The sequence below is a fragment of the Neophocaena asiaeorientalis genome, unplaced genomic scaffold (genome assembly GCF_003031525.2).
Source record: "Neophocaena asiaeorientalis asiaeorientalis breed wild unplaced genomic scaffold, Neophocaena_asiaeorientalis_V1.1 scaffold4, whole genome shotgun sequence".
Lineage (NCBI taxonomy): Eukaryota > Metazoa > Chordata > Mammalia > Artiodactyla > Phocoenidae > Neophocaena > Neophocaena asiaeorientalis.
This window is the reverse complement of record NW_020173682.1, coordinates 1-22,598: the sequence shown is the minus strand read 5'-3', so window position 1 is coordinate 22,598 and position 22,598 is coordinate 1. Positions and strand designations below refer to the sequence as shown.

General features: G+C 41.1%; 1 protein-coding gene and 1 long non-coding RNA gene across 5 annotated transcripts in view; one reads left to right on the top strand and one right to left on the bottom strand.

Annotated features, from left to right (window-relative positions):
• DCLRE1C (DNA cross-link repair 1C) overlaps nucleotides 1–16,759 on the top strand; it is a 44,943-nt gene extending 28,184 nt beyond the window's left edge. For 3 of the 4 annotated variants that reach the window (XM_024750053.1, XM_024750057.1, XM_024750056.1), the window contains 5 exons: nucleotides 5,698–5,834; nucleotides 6,365–6,419; nucleotides 11,133–11,221; nucleotides 12,313–12,407; nucleotides 14,961–16,759. In XM_024750053.1, coding sequence (XP_024605821.1) covers nucleotides 5,698–5,834; nucleotides 6,365–6,419; nucleotides 11,133–11,221; nucleotides 12,313–12,407; nucleotides 14,961–15,934 — 1,350 coding nt within the window. In that variant the 3' untranslated portion in view covers nucleotides 15,935–16,759. The remainder of the gene's footprint in view (nucleotides 1–5,697; nucleotides 5,835–6,364; nucleotides 6,420–11,132; nucleotides 11,222–12,312; nucleotides 12,408–14,960) is intronic. The other variant, XM_024750055.1, reaches the window with a different exon arrangement.
• Nucleotides 16,760–20,659: 3,900 nt separating this feature from the next.
• On the bottom strand, nucleotides 20,660–22,333 carry LOC112402895 (uncharacterized). Its single transcript, XR_003003784.1, has 2 exons — nucleotides 22,083–22,333; nucleotides 20,660–21,316 (listed from the first exon to the last, which is right to left on the bottom strand). It is a non-coding gene; the product is annotated as an uncharacterized LOC112402895 (long non-coding RNA).
• Between the last annotated feature and the right edge of the window lie 265 nt (nucleotides 22,334–22,598).

Here is a 22,598-nt window from a genome sequence, read left to right as displayed (position 1 = left end):
TTGTTTAATGTATCATTTAAAGCTTGTGTTTCCTTATTTATTTTCATTTTGGATGATCTGTCCATTGGTGAAGGTGGGGTGTTAAAGTCCCCTACTATGAATGCGTTACCGTCGATTTCCCCTTCTATGGCTGTTAGTATTTGCCTTATGTATCGAGGTGCTCCTATGTTGGGTGCATAAATATTTACAATTGTTATATCTTCTTCTTGGATCGATCCCTTGATCATTATGTAATGTCCTTCTTTGTCTCTTCTAATAGTCTTTATTTTAAAGTCTATTTTGTCTGATATGAGAATTGCTACTCCAGCTTTCTTTTGGTTTCCATTTGCATGGAATATCTTTTTCCATCCCCTTACTTTCAGTCTGTATGTGTCTCTAGGTCTGAAGTGGGTCTTTTGTAGAGAGCAAATATATGGGTCTAGTTTTTGTATCCATTCAGCAAGCCTGTGTCTTTTGGTGGGAGCATTTAGCCCATTTACATTTAAGGTAATTATCAATATGTATGTTCCTATTCCCATTTTCTTAATTCCATGGCTCAGAATAAAAGGGGAAAGAAAGAAAGAAAGAGAGCGAGAGAGAGAGAGGGAGGGAGGGAGGGAGGAAGGAAGGAAGGAGATAAAATAATATAATATAAAGATAAAATACAGTTATTAAAAGAAAAAATAATTATTAAGAAAAAAAATTTTTTAAAGAAAAAAATAAAAGACGGATGGATAGAACCCAAGGACAAATGTTGGAAGCAAAGCTATACAGACAAAATCTCACACAGAAACACACACACTCACAAAAAGAGGAAAAGGGGAAAAAATCATAAATCTTGCTCTCGAAGCCCACCTCCTCAATTTGGGATGAGTCGTTTTCTATTCAGGTATTCCACAGATGCAGGTACCTCAAATTGATTGTGGAGCTTTAATCCGCTGCCCCTGAGGCTGCTGGGAGAGATTTCCCTTTCTCTTCTTTGTTCGCACAGCTCCCGGGGTTCAGGTTTGGATTGGGCCCCGCCTCTGCATGTAGGTCACCTGAGGGCGTCAGTTCTTCGCTCAGACAGGACGGGGTTAAAGGAGCCGCTGATACAGGGGCTCTGGCTCACTCAGGCCGGGGGGGAGGGAGGGGCATGGAGTGCGGGGCGGGCCTGCGGCGGCAGGGGCCGGCGTGACGTTGCACCAGCCTGAGGCGCACCGTGCGTTCTCCCGGGGAAGTTGTCCCTGGATCCTGGGACGCTGGTAGTGGCGGGCTGCACAGGCTCCGCGGAAGGGAGGTGTGGAGAGTGACCTGTGCTCGCAAACTGGCTTCTTGGTGGCGGCAGCAGCAGCCTTAGCATCTCATGCCTGTCTCTTGGGACCGCCCTGTTAGCCGTGGCTTCCGCCTGTCTCTGGAGCTCCTTTAAGCAGCGCTCTTAATCCCCTCTCCTCACACACCAGGAAACAAAGAGGGAAGAAAAAGTCTCTTGCCTCTCCGGCAGCTCCAGACTTTTCCCGGACTCCCTCCCGGCCAGCTGTGGTGCACTAACCCCCTGTAGGCTGTGTTCACGCCGCCTACCCCAGTCCTCTCCCTGCGCTCAGACCGAAGCCCGAGCCTTAGCTCCCAGCCCCAACCACCCCGGCGGGGGAGCAGACAAGCCTCTCGGGCTGGTGAGTGCCGATTGGCACCGATCCTCGGTGCGGGAATCTCTCTGCTTTGCCCCCCGCACCCCCATTGCTGTGCTCTCCTCCGCGGCTCCGAAGCTTCCCCGCTCCGCCACCTGCAGTCTCCGCCCGCAAAGGGGCTCCTAGTGTGTGGAAACCGTTCTTCCTTCACGGCTCCCTACCACTGGTGCAGGTCCCATCCCTATCCTTTTGTCTCTGTTTATTCTTTTGCCCTACCCAGGTACGTGGGGGGTTTCTTGCCTTTTGGGAGGTCTGAGGTCTCCTGCCAGCGTTCAGTTCTGTAGGAGTTGTCCCACGTGTAGATGTATTTCTGGTGTATCTCTATTACAAAGGGTAGGTTTTTGGGGGTTTTTTTCTGTTCCATTTCCTGAGACACAATGGGTCTTCAACTGTGGCATGAGGATCACAGGGTTTGGTGTCCTTTCTTTCTTGGCTTAAGGCTTTTGTTCCTGCTAGTGTTGGAGGGTCTCCTGCAGAGGTGGGGGGTGGGGTGGGGGCTGTGGCTCACCGTGGGGCAAGGACACTGGCAGCAGACGTTGTGGGAAGTACTCCTTGGCATGAGCCCTCCCAGAGTCTCAGTACTTTTAATTATTAATGAAATATATTTATACAATTGATACGTGTTTATTTGTAATGACTTATGTAATGAACAGTTTATTTGTAAGGAAATTAGTAACATGTTAGAGCTTATAATTTAAGAAAAGAATCACAACCCATTGTGATTTACTTTTTTAAAAAATAAATTTATTTATTTATTTATTTTTGGCTGCCTTAGGTCTTCATTGCTGCGCAGGCTTTCTCTAGTTGCGTCGAGTGGGGGGCTTCTCTTCCTTGCGAGTTACAGGCTTCTCATTGCAGTGGCTTCTCTTGTTGTGGAGCACAGGCTCTAGGTGTGCGGGCTTCAGTAGTTGTGGCACGTGGGCTCAGTAGTTGTGGCTCGCAGGCTCCAGAACACAGGCTCAGTATTTGTGGCTCACAGGCTTAGTTGTTCCACGGCATGTGGGATCTTCCCGGACCAGGGCTTGAACCTGTGTCCCCTGCATTGGCAGGCAGATTCTTAACCACTGTGCCACCAGGAAAGCCCGTGATTTACTTCTGAGACTCATGACACGTGCACATTTATAAACTTTATTTTCCTTCTCCTCATTTGAGGTAAATATCTAGATATAACTTTGCTTTGAATTTTGAAATATTTACATGTATTGCTGGTCCAATTTCAAATGAATGTTTTTAGTGTCTTTGAAACTCACTGGTAATTGGTTTTCTGATGCCACCATAGAACTCTCTTCTCTTATTACCTGCCAGGTGTTAAATTTTAAATTGGCCTTTAACATTTCCATTTTAATTTATGTTGTCATTCAATGTCACTGCTACTAATTAGTCATCTTCACATGTAGGGCTATGTGTGATCCTAATTGTTCTCTAAATCTTTAATCTTAGCATTCATATGCTGAGTAATTTTTATTTTAGTAAACAGTGCATTTATACATTTAGATAATCAGTGTAACAGTAATATTAGGGCTTCCCTGGTGGCGCAGTGGTTGGGAATCCGCCTGCTAATGCAGGGGACACGGGTTCGAGCCCTGGTCCAGGAAGATCTCACATGCCGTGGAGCACCTAAACCCGTGCGCCACAACTACTGAGCCCGTGCGCCCCAACTATTGAGGCTTGCATGCCTAGAGCCCATGCTCTGCAACAAGAGAGGCCGCCGCAATGAGAAGCCCGTGCACCGCAACGGAGAGTAGCCACCGCTTGACGCAACTGGAGAAAGCCCGCGCACAGCAACAAAGACCCAACACTGCCAAAAATAAAAATAAATAAAATAAACAAATTAAAAAGAAAACAGTGATACTAGCTCCATCAGCCAAAATCCTAAAGTAAACTTGCTCAGCACTAAAGGAAAGCAAAATTTAAAAACAACAACAACAAAAAACGATTCTTATCCATAGCGTGGAAGATTCTATTTCAGACCACTGCAGGAGAGCTACTAGGTAAGAAATTACTTTTGATGATTGGTCAGCTGCATACTATAACTTGCATCATGAAGTTATTTCATCATCCTGTTTGTATATGTACACACACACATACACATGCAGTGAATTAGTGGATGGATAAAAACAGTGTAGATACAAAGTAGAAACTGTTTTGTCCTTTTTCTTTTGGACTTGTAGTCTTTGCCCCTACCATGCCCCGTAAATATTTTAATTGGCAGATTTCTTTTTGGTCTAAATTTTCTCACAAACCACAAAGTAGCTTAACTCACCCCCTGTCATTTCCCACACAGCTACTCGCCTCGAAACACGACTTCTAGCAGCTTAAGGTATGTGTCTCAGGTCACATAGCCTTAAAAATATTCCACAGAGCAGCCTGCACAGCCCTGGAGCACTCTCACCCACAGCCTCGTGAGAAACAGCACCAAAAGTGCTCCAGTGATATTTGATTTGGATGGAGTGTTCATGGTTTCGAAGGATTCCTATCTAAATGTAATGTCTTTGGGAAAATAGTCCCATTGGTTTTCAACCTTTTAAAAACACATGTTACTTTCCTCTCCAACTTTATTTTGATAAATTTTAAAGCAGGGCTTCCCTGGTGGCGCAGTGGTTGAGAGTCCGCCTGCCGATGCAGGGGACGCGGGTTCGTGCCCCGGTCCGGGAGGATCCCACATGCCGCGGAGCGGCTGGGCCTGTGAGCCATGGCCGCTGAGCCTGCGCGTCCGGAGCCTGTGCTCCGCAACGGGAGTGCCCAAAAAAAAAAAAAAAAAAAAAAAATTTAAAGCAGTAAATTTGTTAGACTAGTACAAAGAACACCATGTACTCTTTTGTTTTAAATTGAAGTGTAGTTGATGTACAATGTTATATGTTACAGTTGTACAATGTAGTGATTCAGTTTTTAAAGGCTGTATTCCATTTATAGCTACTATAAAATATTGGCTCTATTCCGTGTGTTGTACCATATATCCTTGTAGCTCATTTTAAACCTAAGAGTTTGTACCTCTTAGTCCCATGCCCTTATTTGCCCCTCCCCCTTCCCTCTCCCCACTGATAACCACTAGTTTATTCTCTATATCTGTGAGTTTTGTTATATTCACTAGTTTGTTGTATTTTTTAGATTCTACATATATCATACAGTACTTGTCTTTCTCTGACTTATTTCACTTAGCATAATGCCCTCCGAGTCCATCCATGTTGTTGCAGATGGCAAAATTTTATTCTTTTTTATGGCTGAGTAGTACATTGTATATATTTTTATACACCACATCTTCTTTATTCATTCATTTGTTGATGGACACTTAAGTTGATTCCATATCTTGGCAGTTGTAAATAATGCTGCTATGAACATTGGGGTGCATGTATCTTTTCAAATTAGTGTTTCTGTTTTTTTTTCTGGATATATACCCGGGTGTGGAATCACTGGGTCATACAAACACTGCGTCTTCTTCCTCTGGCTTCCCGTGTGTTAACACCATCACGTCTGCTCCCTGACGTACTCTGTGTCTGTCTCTGTGTAACTAGCACCCCCACCCCCCAATCCACTTGAGAGTCAGTTGCAGATGCCATGACACTTTGCCGTAAACAAGGACGTTCTCCTGCACGACCACAGTACAGGTCCCACACTCAGGAAGTTTAGCATTGATACGACCCTACTGGATGTGATGGAGTCCATATTCAAATTTCCCTAGTTGTCCCCATCATGTCCTTTATGGCTTGTGGAGGGAAGAGCAGGGCCTCCTGTTCTTAATACAGTCATCCAGGATTTTATTAAGAATCATCTTTTGCATTTGCTCAGGCCTCTTCAGTTTCTTTTCATGTAGATCAAGTCTCAAACCTTTTGCTTTTCTTTCATCACACTGACATATTTGAAGAGTTCAGGTCAGTTGTTTTGTGGAACATTCCTCAATTTGGGCTTACCTGTTTCCTCATGTCTATATATATATTTTTTTTTTTTTTTTCATGTCTGAAAACTCATCTACATTTGTTTTTGAGACCCTGCCTACAAACAGATTTGTTGAACATATTAAACTGCTTTACTATATTTTTAAAATCTTTTTTAGGCAGAGGAATATTTTCAGTGGAATAAGTTACCCTGTGGCGTTACCTCCAAAAATAGAATTCCACTCCACACAATCAGCATTAAGCCATCCACTATGTGGTTTGGAGAAAGAGCCAGAAAAACCAATGTCATTGTGAGGTAAGCAAGCAGTGTCTTTCGAGAGAAACCTTGCCTTGAGGTAAATCGATAGTTGAAATGCAATCTAGCCTAAGCCTAAGAAGAGGATATATTATAATTGTGGAAAATAACTTCTGAAATTTAAACTCTATTTAAACTAAAGAGATGCAGCTTTCAAAGCTGTCTATTGGCTAATACCATTAGCCAGTATTTCCTGGGGTCTACTTGAGTTAGACAGATGAGAGGGTTGCAGACAGGGCGTCTTGCTTGGCAGGGAGTTAGGAACTGACGTTGTATGAAGTAGAAGCCTGTGGTGGAGTAGAGGAGTCCCATACTGATCACCACGTTTTAGCAAATTTCCTTAACGTTGGCCATTCAGAATGTCTACAAAAATTTACATTTCTGGAAAGAGTTCCCCCTTGTCCCAGGAAGAAATTCTTTTTGGTAAGGTGATTTCATACTGCAGGAGCCTGAATAAGAAGACTTGAAATTTAGAACTTAGCTTAGTTTTGATAAGTGACCTTTAATTTTGTGTTTTCATCTCACTTTAGGACTGGAGAGAGTTCGTACAGAGCCTGCTTTTCTTTTCACTCCTCCTACAGTGAGGTAAGAGGACCTCATATACTCCCCTTCGTGGCTTCTGCGGGCATCTCTTTTTCTACTGCTTAAGACTGGTTGTGGCTTTTCCTAAAGAAATTTAGGGAAGACATCTCAGTGGATGAGCTGTGTTACTAAGTCTAAAGGAAATTGCTGTCATCACTTGTTTTCAGCCTAAACATTGAAGAAAACATATGATTAAGGTTTTCTTTCCAACTTGCTTTCTAAATGTATTTTAAATTCCCCACTTCAGTTCTGTTCATGTGTCATAAAAAATCGTAAATCTGACTGTTTAGCACTTGGAACTGTATTCAGTGTCTTGTGATGACCTATAATGGAAAAGAATCTGAAGCTGTACACCTGAAACTAACACAATATTGTAAATCAGCTATAGTTTAATAAATAAAATTAAAAAGCAAACAAGCAAAACATAAAAAGCTTCCCCAAGGAAGTAATAGTTAAGAAGATAAAAGAAGATACTCCAACATTATACAAGCCAGGGAATATAGCCAGTATTCTATAATAACTATATGGGGAGTATAACCTTTCAAAGTTGTAAATCACTGCATTGTATACCTGTAACCTACATATAATATTGTACATCAACTATACTTCAGTAAGAAAAAAAGAAGATTGAAAAAAAAAGAATGGTAAATCTTATTTGAAGGAGTACTACAGATAAAATCTCATTATTGGTAGCCTTAGGGTACTGTGGAGATTCTTGGCCTCTTCCAAAGTTTGATTGTACTGAAAAGCCGTTTAAAAAATTGTCCTGAATATTCAGCAATGAGGAAGAACAAAGGTGACTGAGGTGTAGACTCTGTCCTTAGGACATAGTATAGTAGAATTATTCAGTTGAAGAGGGCTTAAAATGGTATTGTTATGGTATTTTGTTTTTGGCTGTGCCCCACGAAATGCGGGATCTTAGTTCCCCGACCAGGGACCGAACCCGTGACCCCTGCAGTGGAAGCTGAGAGTCCTAACCACTGGACCGCCAGGAAAGTCCCCGTTATGGTACTTTTTATATAGGAAACTGACATACTAGAATGGGAACCTGACATATGTAATTTATTTGCAGAATCCTCATGCATTTCCAAAGTAAATGCTAGCATCTTACAAGTGAAGGGATTCAGTAATTTCATGTATTGGAGAAAAAGCAGTATAAAAGCTGGCTTTTTATGACACTTTAAGTCATACATAATTTTAGTTTTGCCCTTTCTGCACTTAACGCATTTCCCTGATAGCGATTATTTTTGCATTGGGGGTGCATGGATATAGCTCTGCAGCAGTGAGCATAGGCATGGTGATGATTTGAACAGGTGGATTCTTGCAGAGCTCCAGGTAGCAGCATTTTAAAAAAATTTTTTTATTGAAGTATGGTTGGTTTACAATGTTGTTAGTTTCTAGTGTACAGTAAAGTGACTCATTTATATATATAAATATATATATTTATCTACATTCTTTTTCAGATTCTTTTCCCTTATAGGTTATTACAAAATATTGAATATAGTTCCCTGTGCCATACAGTAGGTCCTTGTTGTTTGTCTATTTTCTATATAGTAGTGTGTGTATCTGTTAATCCTGAACTCCTAACTTATCCCTCCCCTGCCCCCTTTCCCCTTTGGTAACCGTAAGTTTGTTTTCTATGTCTGTAAATAAGTTCATTTGTATCACTTTTTAGATTTCACATATAAGTGATATAATACTTGGCTTTTTCTGACTTTTCACTTAGTATGATCATCTCTAGGTCCGCCCATGTTGCTGCAAATGGCATTATTTCATTCTTTTTTATGGCTGAGTAATATCCCATTGTATATATGTACCACATCTTCTTTATCCATTCGTCTGTCGATGGACACTTAGGTTGCTTCCATGTCTTGGCGATTGTAAATTGTGCTGCAGTGAACATTGGGGTCAGGTAGCAGCATTCTTTTCAAGTCAGCCAGAAAACTGTAAATGATTATTTCGTATCAAAGTATCCCAGTGACATCTCTCTTCAATAGCTGGGCTTAGCTTCCAGGTGCAAATGGATTATTTGAGAGTAGCCTGGAAGTAATTCACCTGGATGGTATAATTCAGTTAACGTTTTATCAGTTTATCCTGACTTTTAGGTTGTTGTCAAAGCCCCTTCCTGGTGATTTGTCCTGGGCTAGGCATCTGGCCCAGCATCACTGTTGCTCAACCTTCCTCTTACCCCTCAGCATCCTTTTCTGTCTCAGCCACAGGGAGGGCTTCTAATTGGGGAAAACTTTTCAATCATAACTGCTCTTATTTCTCTTCTTCAGTATAGTTAGCAGCCAAGTTGGGAAGCACAGCCTTCCTGGGATTCTATAAAGTTAGCTCCCAATGGGGAGGCATCTTCCTGCTGCTTGGGTAGAGGGCTGGAGCGGCTGACCTGCTTCCTCTCTTCCCTCTCTCCTCGGGTGACAGCAGTTATCCTGCTTGTGGCGGGGTTACCCTGAGCTCTGGTTACTCATCTTCTCTCACTGTCTCCAGTGAGAAGAGAGAGGCTTTCCGGAAAACTGCTTTAATTAATACGCCTATATCTTGTGTATAGAACACGCTGAGCTATATTTTAAAATGCAAATAGTAGGGGGCATTTCCCAGCGGTCCAGTAGTTAGAACTCCGCGCGTCCACTGCAGGGGGCAGGGGTTCCATCCCTGGTCAGGGAAGGAAGATCCCGCATGCCGTGTGGCGAGACCCAAAAAAAAAAGGAAAACAAATGTGAATAGATTTAAAGATCATTTCCTTTTTTTTTTTTTCCCCAAGTACGGTTGATCCTCATTATTTGCGGATTCCTCATTTACAAATCTGCCTGCTCACTGACATTTGTTTGAATCCCCACATCAGCGCGAGTGGCGCTCTGTGGTCATTTGCAGACGTGCACAGCAGGGCCGCAAAAGATTTGAGTCGCCCGACACGCACATTCCCGACTCAGGTCGCACATGGTGGCCTCCTGCCTTCTTGTTTCAGCTCCCGGGCTGTAAACGAGTGTCCTCTTTGCCGTCTTTTTACTGCTGCGTTTTCCATATTTGTGTGCTTTTTGGGGTGATTTTGCCGTTTGAAACAGCCTCCAAGTGTAGCGCTGAAGTGCTCTCAAGTGTTCCTAAGCTCCAGGAAGGCCGAGATGTGCCCTGCTGAGGCAGTGCCTGTGTCGGATAAGTTCTCTTCAGGCGTGAGCTGCAGCGCCACTGGCTATGAGCTCAGTGTTCATGGATCAACGGTGTATTCTACGGACGATAGCTTTAAAGAGAAGCACACATAAAAGAACGTTGTGTACTTGATCGGTTGACAAAGCGCTGTGACTGGAGGTTCAGGGAAACACTGTTTATTTCCCACAGGAACAGTGGTCTACTGTCTGCGGTGGCTTATGGAGTGGAACTACTGCACAGAACCAGCACGGACTGTGTTAATGGGTAGTTTTAAGGCAGGCATCTGAAGAAAGGGCATCGGTGTGGACCAGTGGGAGAGGATGCCCTCTCCTGGGTATCTCTTGTCTCCTTGTGGCCACTTCATCTCTGAGTAGATAGGGGCCGTTTCTGGTGTGGGTCTGACCGGACTCTCTTCATTCTTATTCCCTTCAAAAGCCTCAGATTTCTACCAGCCTCGACTCTGGATTGATTATGCAAATCATATAGGTTGTGGGCAAGGTAAATAATGGCTTCTTTTTGCATGCCTACTCTGAAAGTACAAAGGAAATTGTTTATGAGAAGTATCCAAAGAATGTATCTGTTCCTGTCTTTCCCCTTTGTCTTAAGGTTCCCATTTTATTTGAATATAGAGTTATTAATAATTCCTGGGTTCCCTACCTCTTTTGACTTGGTGCTTTATTTGAAAAAGTTGGGTGCTAATAATTACTTTGTGTCTCTGTCTCCCCATTTGCAGAAGGGAATAAAAATCTTTGTGTTGTCATTACCAACTTTGTAATAGACAGTTTTATTGAATGTTCAACTATGTGCCAGGTACCAGGGCTAAGCACTTTGCCCACATTATCTCATTTATACTTTTAGATGAAGACTCTAAGACTCAGAGACGTTAGGTAACTTAACCGAGACCACAAGCTCACCAAGATCTAATAAGTGGCAAAGCAGAAGCTCTTCTGGGTTGTTAGAGGTGTTTTGAGGAATAGTGACAGAAGCCCTCCTGTTTAGCATTCTGAGCTTTGCAGAAAATCAAGGTATTCACGACATTTTGGCATGTCCTTGTTTAGATTAGAATAAACCCTGAGAACAAATCAAGCAATCTCAAAGATGTAGTTCCCCTTGGTATTGCTAACGATTATGTCGGAGGAAAGAAATGCAATTCTAAGTACTTTTTTCCTTGTGCGTATTAAATACTCAGATGAATTCTCACTTCCTTGAAGGGGATTGGTTAACTACGGGTGAGTGACCCTAGATAAGGGAACTAATGTCATATGAAGAAATGGAGCCTCTGCATCCCATTCATCAGTGATCCTCACTCCTTACTGGAGAACAGAATCACCTGAAGAACGTCCAAACCTACTGACCTCCAGGCCCCATCATAGCTCAGTTAGGGGACTTTTGGGGTTGGGTCTGTCTTCTCCTAGGAGGTGCCCAGGGGTTCCCCACGTGCAGCTGGCATTGGGACCACAGTCTTGAGAGACTTCTACTTCTCTTTCCCCGCATCCCTTTATCTGCTGCTATAACGCCGGGGCTCTTCACCGTAGAGATAACTGATGCATTTTATTTTCCTTCTTCCAGATTAAAGATTTCTTGAGCTACATCTATCCAGTGAATGTATATCCAAATGTCATTCCGTTAGGCACAACTATGGCTAAAGTTCAAGAAATGTGAGTAGTTACTACTTGTGGGACTTGTGTTTTTGGACGGGATGGATCCAGAGAATAGTTTTGGGCCGGAAACCAGGGGCAAGGATGTAAAATGGGTGTGGCTGTAAATATGGTACTGGTTGGGAGTATATGGGCTTTCCTCACGTGAGTGTGTTAACATAAAATCCTAAACGCTTCTGGGAATCTGGCATAAGGAAGCAGTTGCGACACTGAATTCCCTGAATGCCAGAACGTGTTCCTCTATTGCTTAATAGGTTATTAGAATAGGACCTGCTTTTCTGCAGCGTGAGAACAAAGATAAAAGTGTTGCTCTCCCCCCAATCCTACAATTAGATGAATATCTACCAGGTTGTTTTAAGCGCTTGTATTTACCACTTTATTATACTGAATTTTTTTAAAAAATAAATTTATTTATTTTTGTGGTACGCGGGCCTCTCACTGTTGTGGCCTCTCCTGTTGCGGAGCATAGGCTCCGGACGCGCAGGCTCAGCGGCCATGGCTCACGGGCCCAGCCGCTCCGTGGCATGTGGGATCTTCCCGGACCGGGGCACAAACCCGTGTCCCCTGCATCGGCAGGCGGACTCTCAACCACTGCGCCACCAGGGAAGCCCCTAATTTTATTTTTGGCTGCGTTGGGTGTTCGTTGCTGCACGTGCGCGGGCTTTCTCTAGTTGCGGCAAGAGGGAGCTACTCTGTCACTGGGTGTGGGCTTCTCATTGTGGTGGCTTCTTTTTTGCGGAGCACAGGCTGTAGGCGCTTCAGTTGTGGCACGCAGGCTCGGTAGCTGTGGCTCGTGGGCTCTAGAGCGCAGGCTCAGTAGTTGCGGCGCACAGGCTTAGTTGCTCCGCGGCATGTGGGATCTTCCCGGACCAGGGCTCGTACCGTGCCCCCTGCATTGGCAGGCGGATTCTTAACCACTGTGCCACCAGGGAAGTCCCTGAAGTAATTTTTAATTATTAAACAATGCTTTTCCGTTTTGAAAAGTAGTGGTATGGTTTCCCCCATAGTTAGGTTTTTATAATCTCTAAAAGTGATGCTTACATTCCAGCAACTTCCCAACAGGAAAAATAAAATATTCGTATTCATTTCAGCTTAAAGCCTTTATGCCGATCTTCCCAAAGTACTGAGCCAAAGTATAAACCACTTGGAAAATTGAAGAGAGCAAGAACAATTCACCTAGACTCAGGTAAGAAGAAGGACCTGGAGTCACAGGTGTGGGTTTCCCTGCAAGACCGCTTTTCAGGGTGCTCTGGTCTGTGAAAGCTGTCTTTTTTACTTTCTTCATGATGTCTTTGGAAGTGTAAAATTTTAAATTTTTGATGAAGTCCGATTTAAACTCTTGCTTAACCCAAGGTAATGAAGATTTACTCTCATATTTTATCATTTCTGGGTAGTTTTGACTTTTTTCCTTATTATATAGGGTATTTTCCCACCTTTCTACACGTCTGTGGTAATTTTTTGAATGCTGTGACTATATAATGGTATATTTAATCTGTCGTACATGTTAGGTTATTTTGAACTTTTCACTTTCATAAATATTGTGATGAGCGACATTATATATGTAAGTCTGTTTCACAGCTCTCATTATTGGGTTAAATTGTAGAAATTATGGTGCCTGATACACACATATTGCCAAATTGTTTTCCAGTAGATTATACCAGTTTATACAGACATCAGCAGTACACGATGGTGGAAAGTACCTATGAATTATGACATTTGTCTTTTTTTATTAGGTTTAGGTGTGTTATCAGTTTGTGTAAATGTTAAGGATTTCAACACTTTATTGTGATGTTTTCTGTTATATGCCTTCCCATTTTCATAGAGAGAAATTTCAAAATTTTATATTGTCATAACAGAAAGAATACATAATGTCAGAATAAACTTCTAATAGTACAGAAACTTTACTTTTTTTTCAGATACATACAGGTCAGTTAATGTGAAAATGTTTTGACAGATTATTTTTACAGTTGAAACATACCACGATACTGGTATAGTCACTGATCCAGAAGAACATGAAACTGTCCAACTTAGAGGTGATACAAAAAAGTTCCACAGAAAGGTAACTGGCACGTAAGTGGAGGACCTATAACAAATTAATCCGTGGCTCAAAATGAAGCCATAATTTGGAGACCAGGGTGACTCCAAGTATAGACCCTAGACATCTTAGTCACCTTAAGTCCTTTAGAAAAGAAGATAAATAGCTGTTTGTTTAAACAACTTTAGTTGTTAACACAGAACGCTGGACTTCGGTCTCTTGACCGCAGCACTGTCACACGGGCCTCCCTCCTCACTGGTAAAATGGGAGCTGGATGACGGTTTCTATTCCCCCTCCACCTCCCTTTAAAAGCAGCTTTTAAAAATGCAGTTTTAAGCTACATCCTTTATCATCAGTGGGAAAACAGTTAACTTATAATTGCCTGCTTCCTAACACGAGGTCCTGCACTAGAACATAAGCTGCCCTCTACGGTAAGTAGCCTCACGAGCATTTTATTTCCTTCTTCGAGGTGAGGTTAGGTGCCATTAGGGCGCAGGAAAAGAGCTGTCTTCCCCCCAGTTCCGTGCCATGTCATTTTAATTTATGTAAATTTCATCCTCCACGTAAGGTTTCCTCATTTTCAGAATGTAAGTGGACGGGGCTCGCTCCAGGCTAGTGCAGCATGCTTAAGACAGTAAAATGACACTAGATGTGGCTTATTCAGTGTCTTGGTTAAAGCTGACTCAATCTGTGTGTCCCCCAGTGTCTCTCATGGCCTGTGCTCTTGGCATAGGGCTGCATAACAATCAATCACCAGAGACTGGGTGGCTACTTCTCACAGTTCTGGCGGCTGCCGGGATGTCCAAGCCCAAGGTGCTGGCAGATGTGGTTCCTGGTAGGGGCCCACTTCCTGGCTCTCAAGCACCTTCTCACTGTGCACTCACATGGCCTTTCCTCTGTGCATGGGCATGGAGAAGGTGAGAAATCTGCTTCCTCTTCTCTAAAGAGGAAGCTTTAGACACTTTAGTGTTGGGACACTAAAATCCCAACACATGGGTCCCCCCCTCATGAGCTAATTATCGTCTAAAGGCCCCACCTTCACATACCACCATCACACTGTAGTCAGAAATTCAAATTATGAATTTTGGGAGGACACAGACATTCAGCCTATAACATGCATAAAGCAGGTATCAGAAAATGTTCACAGAAGGAAAATGTTTGTTAGGAAAAAATTGTCTCTGTTAAGTCAATCAATCAGCCAACTCCTTGACCATCTACTATCTGCAGAGCACAGCCAGTTTGCAAACGTCTCGCTTAGTCTGGGTGGTTCAAAAACCTAGCTGATGTACAGAACCGGCTGTAGAACTTAACTTGAAAAGTAAATGATTCGGTCCTACTTTCAGGGACTCAGTAGGTGCGAAATGAAATGTAGAAAGCTGTTTGTTTTATTTAAAAAGCTCTCCAGAGGAGAACCACTGATTGATTAAGGCTCTGTGGCCTTATTTGGGGAGCACAGATCTTTCTTTAGTCTCAACGCACAGTCTGGCTTTATGACAAGTTGAAGGCTGGTAGATAAATTGTTCAGAATAGCCCAAGAATACAGGGCCTTTTCACTTCTCTTGGAAGAAGAGTGAACACCCACTAATTGCAATTCCATGAATTAAAAAATGTAGCTAAGAGCTACAAATTGGATTTTTACTTAGAAGCACAAATTGGTTCCTTTTGCATTGTGTTACCTACACACCTGTTCTGTTTATCCCACAGAGGAGGACGATGACAGTGACCTCTTTGATGATCCTCTGCCCGTACCTTTAAGGCACAAGATTCCAAACCAGCAAACTCTTCACCCTGAGGTATTTCCCACAACTGCGATATCACAAAACCAGCCTGAAAAACAGACAGAAAGCACAGGATGCTTCAGAGCGGAGAGTACGCCGACTTCTCTCTGGGCAGACTTCATAGATTGTGCGGAATCCAACAGCGAAAGTGAAGAATCAGAAATCCCAGCTTCAGCTCAAGGAGACATGGGTCCTGTCCCACAGCTCCAGAAGGCTGACGGGGAAGTACCACAGTGGGAAGTGTTCTTTAAAAGAAGTGCTGACCTCACTGATGACTGTTTGGAAAACCTCCCGTCCTCCACAGAGGCAGGGGGCTCTCAGTCTCCGAAGCTTTTCAGTGACTCCTCTGATGGGGAATCAACTCACATCTCTTCCCACACGTCTTCCCAGTCAACACACATATCAGAACAAGGAAGTCAAGGCTGGGACAGCCAGTCTGACACTGTTCTGTTATCTTCCCAAGAGAGAAATGGGGGTATGACCTCCTCGAGCAGACGCGTCTACAGGCCAGGGATCAACGACAATACTCTTGCCCCTCAGATGGAACAAAATGTACTTTGCCCAAAGGACACATACTCTGATTTGAAAAGCAGAGATCAAGATGTAAGTATAGGTTCTAGTGCTGGAGAAACAACTGCTCTAAGCAGTGGGAAGCACGTGCCTCAGGAGAAAAGGCCGCTAACTCTTAGCAGCAGCGCAGATTCACAAAGCTCCTCTGATTTTGAAATTCCCGCCACTCCAGAAGCCGAGCTACCTACACGAGAGCATTTACAATATTTCTATGAGAAGCTGGCAACAGGGGAGAGGATAGTAGTTGAAAAAAGAAAAAGCTCACTTCATTCTAGAGCACCCACTAAAAAACCTATACCAAGAGATAACAGTCAAAATCCTAATAGATAAATTAAAATGGAATACTTAAAAATGTTCCTGTAACCTAAAAGGTGGCAGTAAAGGGGAAACGGAGGACCAAAAAATAGAGGGAAAACACAGGAAACAAGATATGGGAGAACTAAATCCAAACCTATCAATAATTACATCAAAACAGGAAAAACCATAAACCAACTATATATACTGTCTATAGGAAGCTGACTTCAAAAGACTTGGGTAGGTTTGCCAGTGAAAGGATGGAAACCTTTACCATGTAAACATTACTTAAAAGAAAGATGGAGTGGCTATGTTACCAGTGATAAAGCATCCAGTTCACTGAGACAGAAGCCTAAAAGTACCGTACAACTTTGGAATATACAAAGCAAAAACAACTGAAAGGAGAAAGACACACGAATGCACAATTACAGCTGTAACAGTTAGTCTACAGAATATCAGCAAGGATACAGAAGAACTGAACAGCACCGTCAACCAACTGGATTTAACTGACACTAAGAACACTTCACTTCATCCAACAGCAGAAGACACGCTTCTCAAGTTTACAAAGGACAACGTTCACCAAGACACACCATATCCTGGGTTGTAAAAATACTTCAGATTTAAAGAATAAACTTGGGTCTATTACCATAAACTGATGGCGATAGAAGAAAGTCAGCCCCTTACCTATCTCAGGTGTTCCATCACTTAAGAGTACTGATGTGAATACTGTGGTAAAATCAAAACCTAAAAGAAAATACTTACTTAAAAGGCATTCAGCTTCCTTAAAGTCCATCGATAGGTTGTTTTTGCATAGTTATTATGTATGCGGATTTAATAAAGTTATTAGCAAATATTCATAAACCCTTTGGTTTGCTGATATTTCATAGATTAAGAAAGCAAAAGCAGAGATTTCACTTCAAACAAGTTTAAGCAGGGTCTCTAAAAAACAATTTTCGGATCAATTAAACAATGAAATGCAGTATCACCATGCTGCATTGTAATTAAACCAAAAATCAGTACTGGAGCCACAAAACTGATTAAGGTTGCAAGACTTAGAGTCAGCGGGAGAGGAAGATAAACTGGGTGTTCGGGGGAACCAATGTCAAGTGGACCCAGGAAGCCAGCCCTCTCACTTGTCCAGAAGGGAATTTTCCATTCCCAAATGTTGGCAGAAGGATAAATTAGCCCTTGTCCGTTGACATGGGAGAAAAACTGGACAGTGGCGACTACACTTCAAATTTCGGCTAAGAAACTGGCACCAGAGAGGGGTGAGGGGAAGGAACCGACACGATTATTAAGGGTCAGGGCTGAGAGTAAGGGTGCAACTCCTTTCTGACTGTTCTCTGAGGAATATGTTGAATCACAATTTATAGCAAGTGTCTCTGCCCTAAATTACTCAACAGTAAGTTTTATTAATATGTACACCAACACAGACTGGTCTGAGCATAGTAAGGTGGCTGAGGGCAGAGGTGTGTAAGCAAGAATGTGAAGTTTAAAGGGAACACTGACCCCTTTCTTTCCAGCTCAGATGCTACCCTGAGCTTCTGATGAAATACACTCTACAGACTCAGTATGATTGGGGCAGGATTATATATTATTCCATTTTGCCCAGCTCCCCTATGAGTACCATTACCTAAATTCAAGGTGATGAATATATAAGTCACTGGAGAGAACCAGTAGGGACTGCAAAACGTTCAATACTCATAACTACAACAGGCCTATTACAGGAACCCAGAGACTTCATTTTTAATCTTAGGCTCTAAAAACTAGTTACACTTCATAGTTACACATCACATAATCAAATGTTACTACTACATACATTTGTATATATTCACTGACATTTAAGACTTCATTTTAATAGTATAGCTTATGATCCAAGGTGGGTGTTTAAAACATGCCTGTAAACATTCTTCTGAATATATTCTTAGCATTTTATAATCTCACCATGAATTTAATATTCCATACTGCCACATTTTCATTGTTGCTTCATAGGCAAGCCTGGCATAATCAACGCTGGCTGAACGAATTTAAGGGCTAAGCACTAGAACAGACTTCGATCAAAAAACTTGTAGTGACCACCAAATATTTTAAAGTACGGGTTTATAGTACAGAGTAATTACAGCTAATTCTCATATATGGTACTTACTCTGTGACAATGCTCGGTTCTCTTACACACTCTCTCCTCCTCACAACCGTCCTTTGAGGTAGGTACACTTACTATCCCCACTCACAGATGAGGAGGTGAAGGCACAGGGAGGTCAGTCCGTGTAGTTCGTAAGGGGTGAAGCCACGACTCAAACAAGGCACTTCAGGCCCCCAAGTCCATGCTCTTAACCACTCTGCACTAATGCCTCTCAAAAAGAGCATAGAAGTGGGCAGGGTTAATTACAGTGGCTACTTGATTTTTACTTCAAGAACTGTGATGTACGAAGAAGTGAAAAACGAGTTTCAAAATACCAAGCTACGTCACAAAGGAAACCCAGTGGCTAGCTACATTTGCCTTAGAGAGGAATCCAGGACTTGGAAGTTTGTTTAAACTAACAAACAGTAGAAATGGATTTTTTAAAACAGTCTGCCTGAAGTCGGTCAAATATTTTAAAAGTAGTCAAGTTTAGTTTATGATCCTGGGGATGTCAATGTTCCCTAGCCGGTCTAAGCCTGCTTTTTCAGTATGCTGCTATAAGGAGGACGGCACCAACCTCACAGACTCATGAGAAGCACAGGAGTACGGATAAAGGGCTTAAGACTTGCTCAGAGATTATTAGCTCTAATTCTAAAATTCCTCTGTACTTCCAGGCAGTACTTCGCACAATATGTTTAAGTACCTGGTGACTAACAGTCATGCTCAAAACTTTTAAGAAGTATCCGTCTACCTTATGCTAAGCGTAAAATTCTACTTTGATATTCACACGCATGGATCATGACAATAACAGACTTTCTTAAAAGTAACATTTAAAGGAATGGTATGTAAACCTTTGGTTAATCTCAGTAACAGGTAGTCATGAACACATCAATATTTTTCTGCCCTTTTTGTAGCCTTACTGGAAATGACAGTAAAATATACAGAAATAAAGCTAAGCCATGATAAATAGGAAGTCAAATGCCAAACTAAATTTATTTTGCTAAAGAGAAACTGTTGAACTATAAGAAAAATAAGTGCAGTCTAGATTTTGTGCATATGTGGGGAAAAAACCCTGAGATTACCAGTTGTGTATCACAGTCCTCTTCTGGAGATACCGGAAACAACGGTCCCGATACGGCTTGAACAGCGGATTAATTTACAGTTTAAACTTGATCTAAATATTGCCCTTGAATATTTGCTTTATATTGAGAGAACAAATTCTGACAACTTAGGGAACTAAAGAAGCTAAATGTTGACTTAAAACAGTTAAAGCTCCGAACAGCTTCGTTTAAATAGTTTCTATCATTTTACTGCTTAAGTTCAGCTTTTCAACAACTTAAGGGTAATGCAGGTTTTTAAAAATTTCAAAGGTTCATTACGTTTCTATTAATAAGGACAAGACAAAACGGGTTTACCGAAAACAGTCATCCTCCCTTTGTCCTCCAGCTTTACATTTCTTTAACAGAGAGTAGACAAGGTCAAATAACTAGACAGTAAAACATTGACCTTTTAAAAAGAATGGTACAATTACATCTTTGAACCTGTGAGAATTATAATTCAAAGCAAGTTTGGCCTGTAAACCTGTGACGCTTTTTTACCACTGACGCCATGTGACTATTTTTTCATAAAGAAAAAAATGGCACTAAAAATATATATTTTTCCTTGACACCTTCGGCAAATTTTGGTGAGCAGACAGAATATACTCTGAGACTCCAAACATGTAAACAATTTACCCTATATTATGAAAGAGCAAAATCCCGTGATAGCAATATAACAAAGTGTAGCTTCTCCCAAAAAAGAGGTTAAGGATGAAGATGTGAAGTGCTGCTTTCTTAAAGTCAGCTCAGTTTTACCCAAGCTTACTGTAGGTCATTAAAGCCTCGGGCAGGGACCTCTGGCAGAACTTAATTAAGAATACCAAGATTTAGACTTATCTGCTGCATTCGCCTTCATGTTGGACACCGTGATTAGAAGTCCCAGGATCAGAAAGAGATGAAAATATAGTTTTTCTGGACTGAGGTTTCACTACATAGGAAAAAACAAAAACAACAAAAAAACCCCAAACAATGAATATATTCCATTTCAGTCTTCATAGTTCAAGTAATAAATGGTCATAATTCAGACACACACTTTGGCCAAGCCAAGTTTAGCTTTATCACATTAAAAAAATTCATGTATAAAATAAGTATCAGTTCAAAATATAGATCACTTCTTAAAAAGGGCCTGCAGGCCCTTTATTTATTATAAAAATAATTAAATTTGGTGGAAAGGAAATGTTAAAATTACCTGAAATTCAGAAAATGTAATGTTAATTATAGTGTGGAACATTATCGTTACATACAGCCGCTCTCAGGGGGCATCTCGTTTTACTGTGGAGGCCAGAGCTACTCAGTATGGACCGCCTACTTCATGTTATCAAGTGCTGCATCCCCCCCGCCTGGCACTCCAAACAACCCCCCTGGTCCCAAACGCCCCATCCTTTCAAAGAAGCATAACAGCTAGCCATTCTAGAATTTTAGGGAGAACATTTTGGGTATTTTTCTTCTACAGGATTAAAAAATCTTTTAGAATTACTGGTTCAGACATCCACCACTCCTAGTGGTCTAGATTGCTTCAAAATATTAAATCAAGCTGTAATTAAACTTTTTTACATTTAATTTTAGACCTTAAATTTCTATATCATTAAGATCTCAATGTTTTAATGAAAGTAGAAAATAGAGTATAATTCAGTATCACCTATTTGTCTCAAATACAAGTACAATGAGTAGTAAGTAGGTAAACAGGAATGACAATAACAAAAATAGAACTTGTGTTTTTGTCCAATAAGAATTAACTCTATTTCTCTAAATTCAAGGTGTATGGCAAGTCGAATATTTGATCTTAGGGACTGTTACATCATTAGTTTAACACTTAAACACTGAAGGAGGCAGTTCTCTATTCACACAGACTTCTTTCTACACAGATCTGTAAATAGTCTGAATATGTATATTTCAAATTAGTCTATGTGATCCTGTGTTCCTCTCTTCAGAAGCATCAGTAATGCATGTGGCCAACAGTTTGAAACACGAATTGTAAATGAACATAGTGTATAACCTTGATAATATGAAAAGAGTCCCAAATACTTATTTTTTAAAAATGGTAACATTAGGAAAAAAACTATAATCATCATCAGTTCTATTTCCTGAAAATTCAGTTGAGGTAACCTCTGCAAGTCACAGCTCCACATTTGCACACAGTTCTGGCCCTCTTTTTGGCTGGGCTGTGGTCAACAGAATCTGAAGATATATCTCCAGAACCTGAATACGTAGAAAAAGAAATACGGGAGAAAGAGTTAAGACAATTCATAATGAGTTTCAAATTTTCTTTCAGTTGTAAATTGACAGAATCTTTACAAACTGTCTTGAAAGGATGCTGTGGGCTAGTAAGAGGTAAAGTGTATGTTATTAGTCCATATTTATGAGAATGGATTTGTGAAATGAATGAAACTTACTAGTAAAATCCAATATACACGCATTCATTTCATAAATTGCTTAAGAGCCATAAAGCAAGGTCAAGTAGTAACAATACGTAACGGGCATCATACTTAGAAAAACAAAGAAAAGAAAACACATGTTGTCACAGTAAAGCAAACAGAATTAAATGTTCTCTTTAAAAGCCAGATTCAGTTAGGAATGGAATAAGCTCATATGTGATTTAAATCATATTTTCAATCTTATCTTTTAGTAAATATTCAGAAATGTAGGCTTAAAATTTTTTAAATACAAGTAATATTGAGAAAAGATGTTATAATAAATAAGCTTCTATATGGAAGTTCTGAAAAGGGCAGGCAGCAACATGCTGTAGAAGAAAGAGCATTACTCAGCCCACGATCAGGCAGACCTGGATTCTAGTCTTAGCTCTGTCAGATTAGCTTTGTGCCCTCAGCAAAAAGACAAACTCTTACAGCCTTATTTTTTAAAACCTTAACATGAGTTTGCTTCAGATACTCTAAGGTCTTCTCCTATTCTGATTAGATTCTTCACACTGAAACTCCACCAAAGAAACTGTATTTGAAAATCATACCTTTCATTTGATAATCAAAAGTGAGCTCTTCTCCAGCATTTATAGTTCTCGTGGAAAATAATGCTATTCGGGGAAGACGGGTGTCGAGGTTATCAATGAAAACGTTGAACACCTGAAGATTCGGGTCACACTAAAAAGGAACATGAGAACCCACTGAAGTAAAACTGACATGAACGAGCTCTTCTACATGCTATATAAAATCTTTAATTTCCCAAAGTATTAGTTTTAAGTTCTACTAGAAATTAACTTGCTTATTGTTTAGAGGTCTTTGAGGCATGCACATTTAAAAATACTGTGTTCCCTTACAGAAAATTTCAGACATACATAAAACTAGAGAAAATAATATAGTAAGTCCACATATATCCACTATGCAACTTCAAAGCTTATTAACATTTTTGTCAATCTTTTTTCATCTAGTCCCAACTTCTTAATTGTTTTGGGGGAATTTTAATGCAAATGTTAGATAACATTATCATTTCACCTGTAAATATTTTAGTAAGGTATATATATATATAT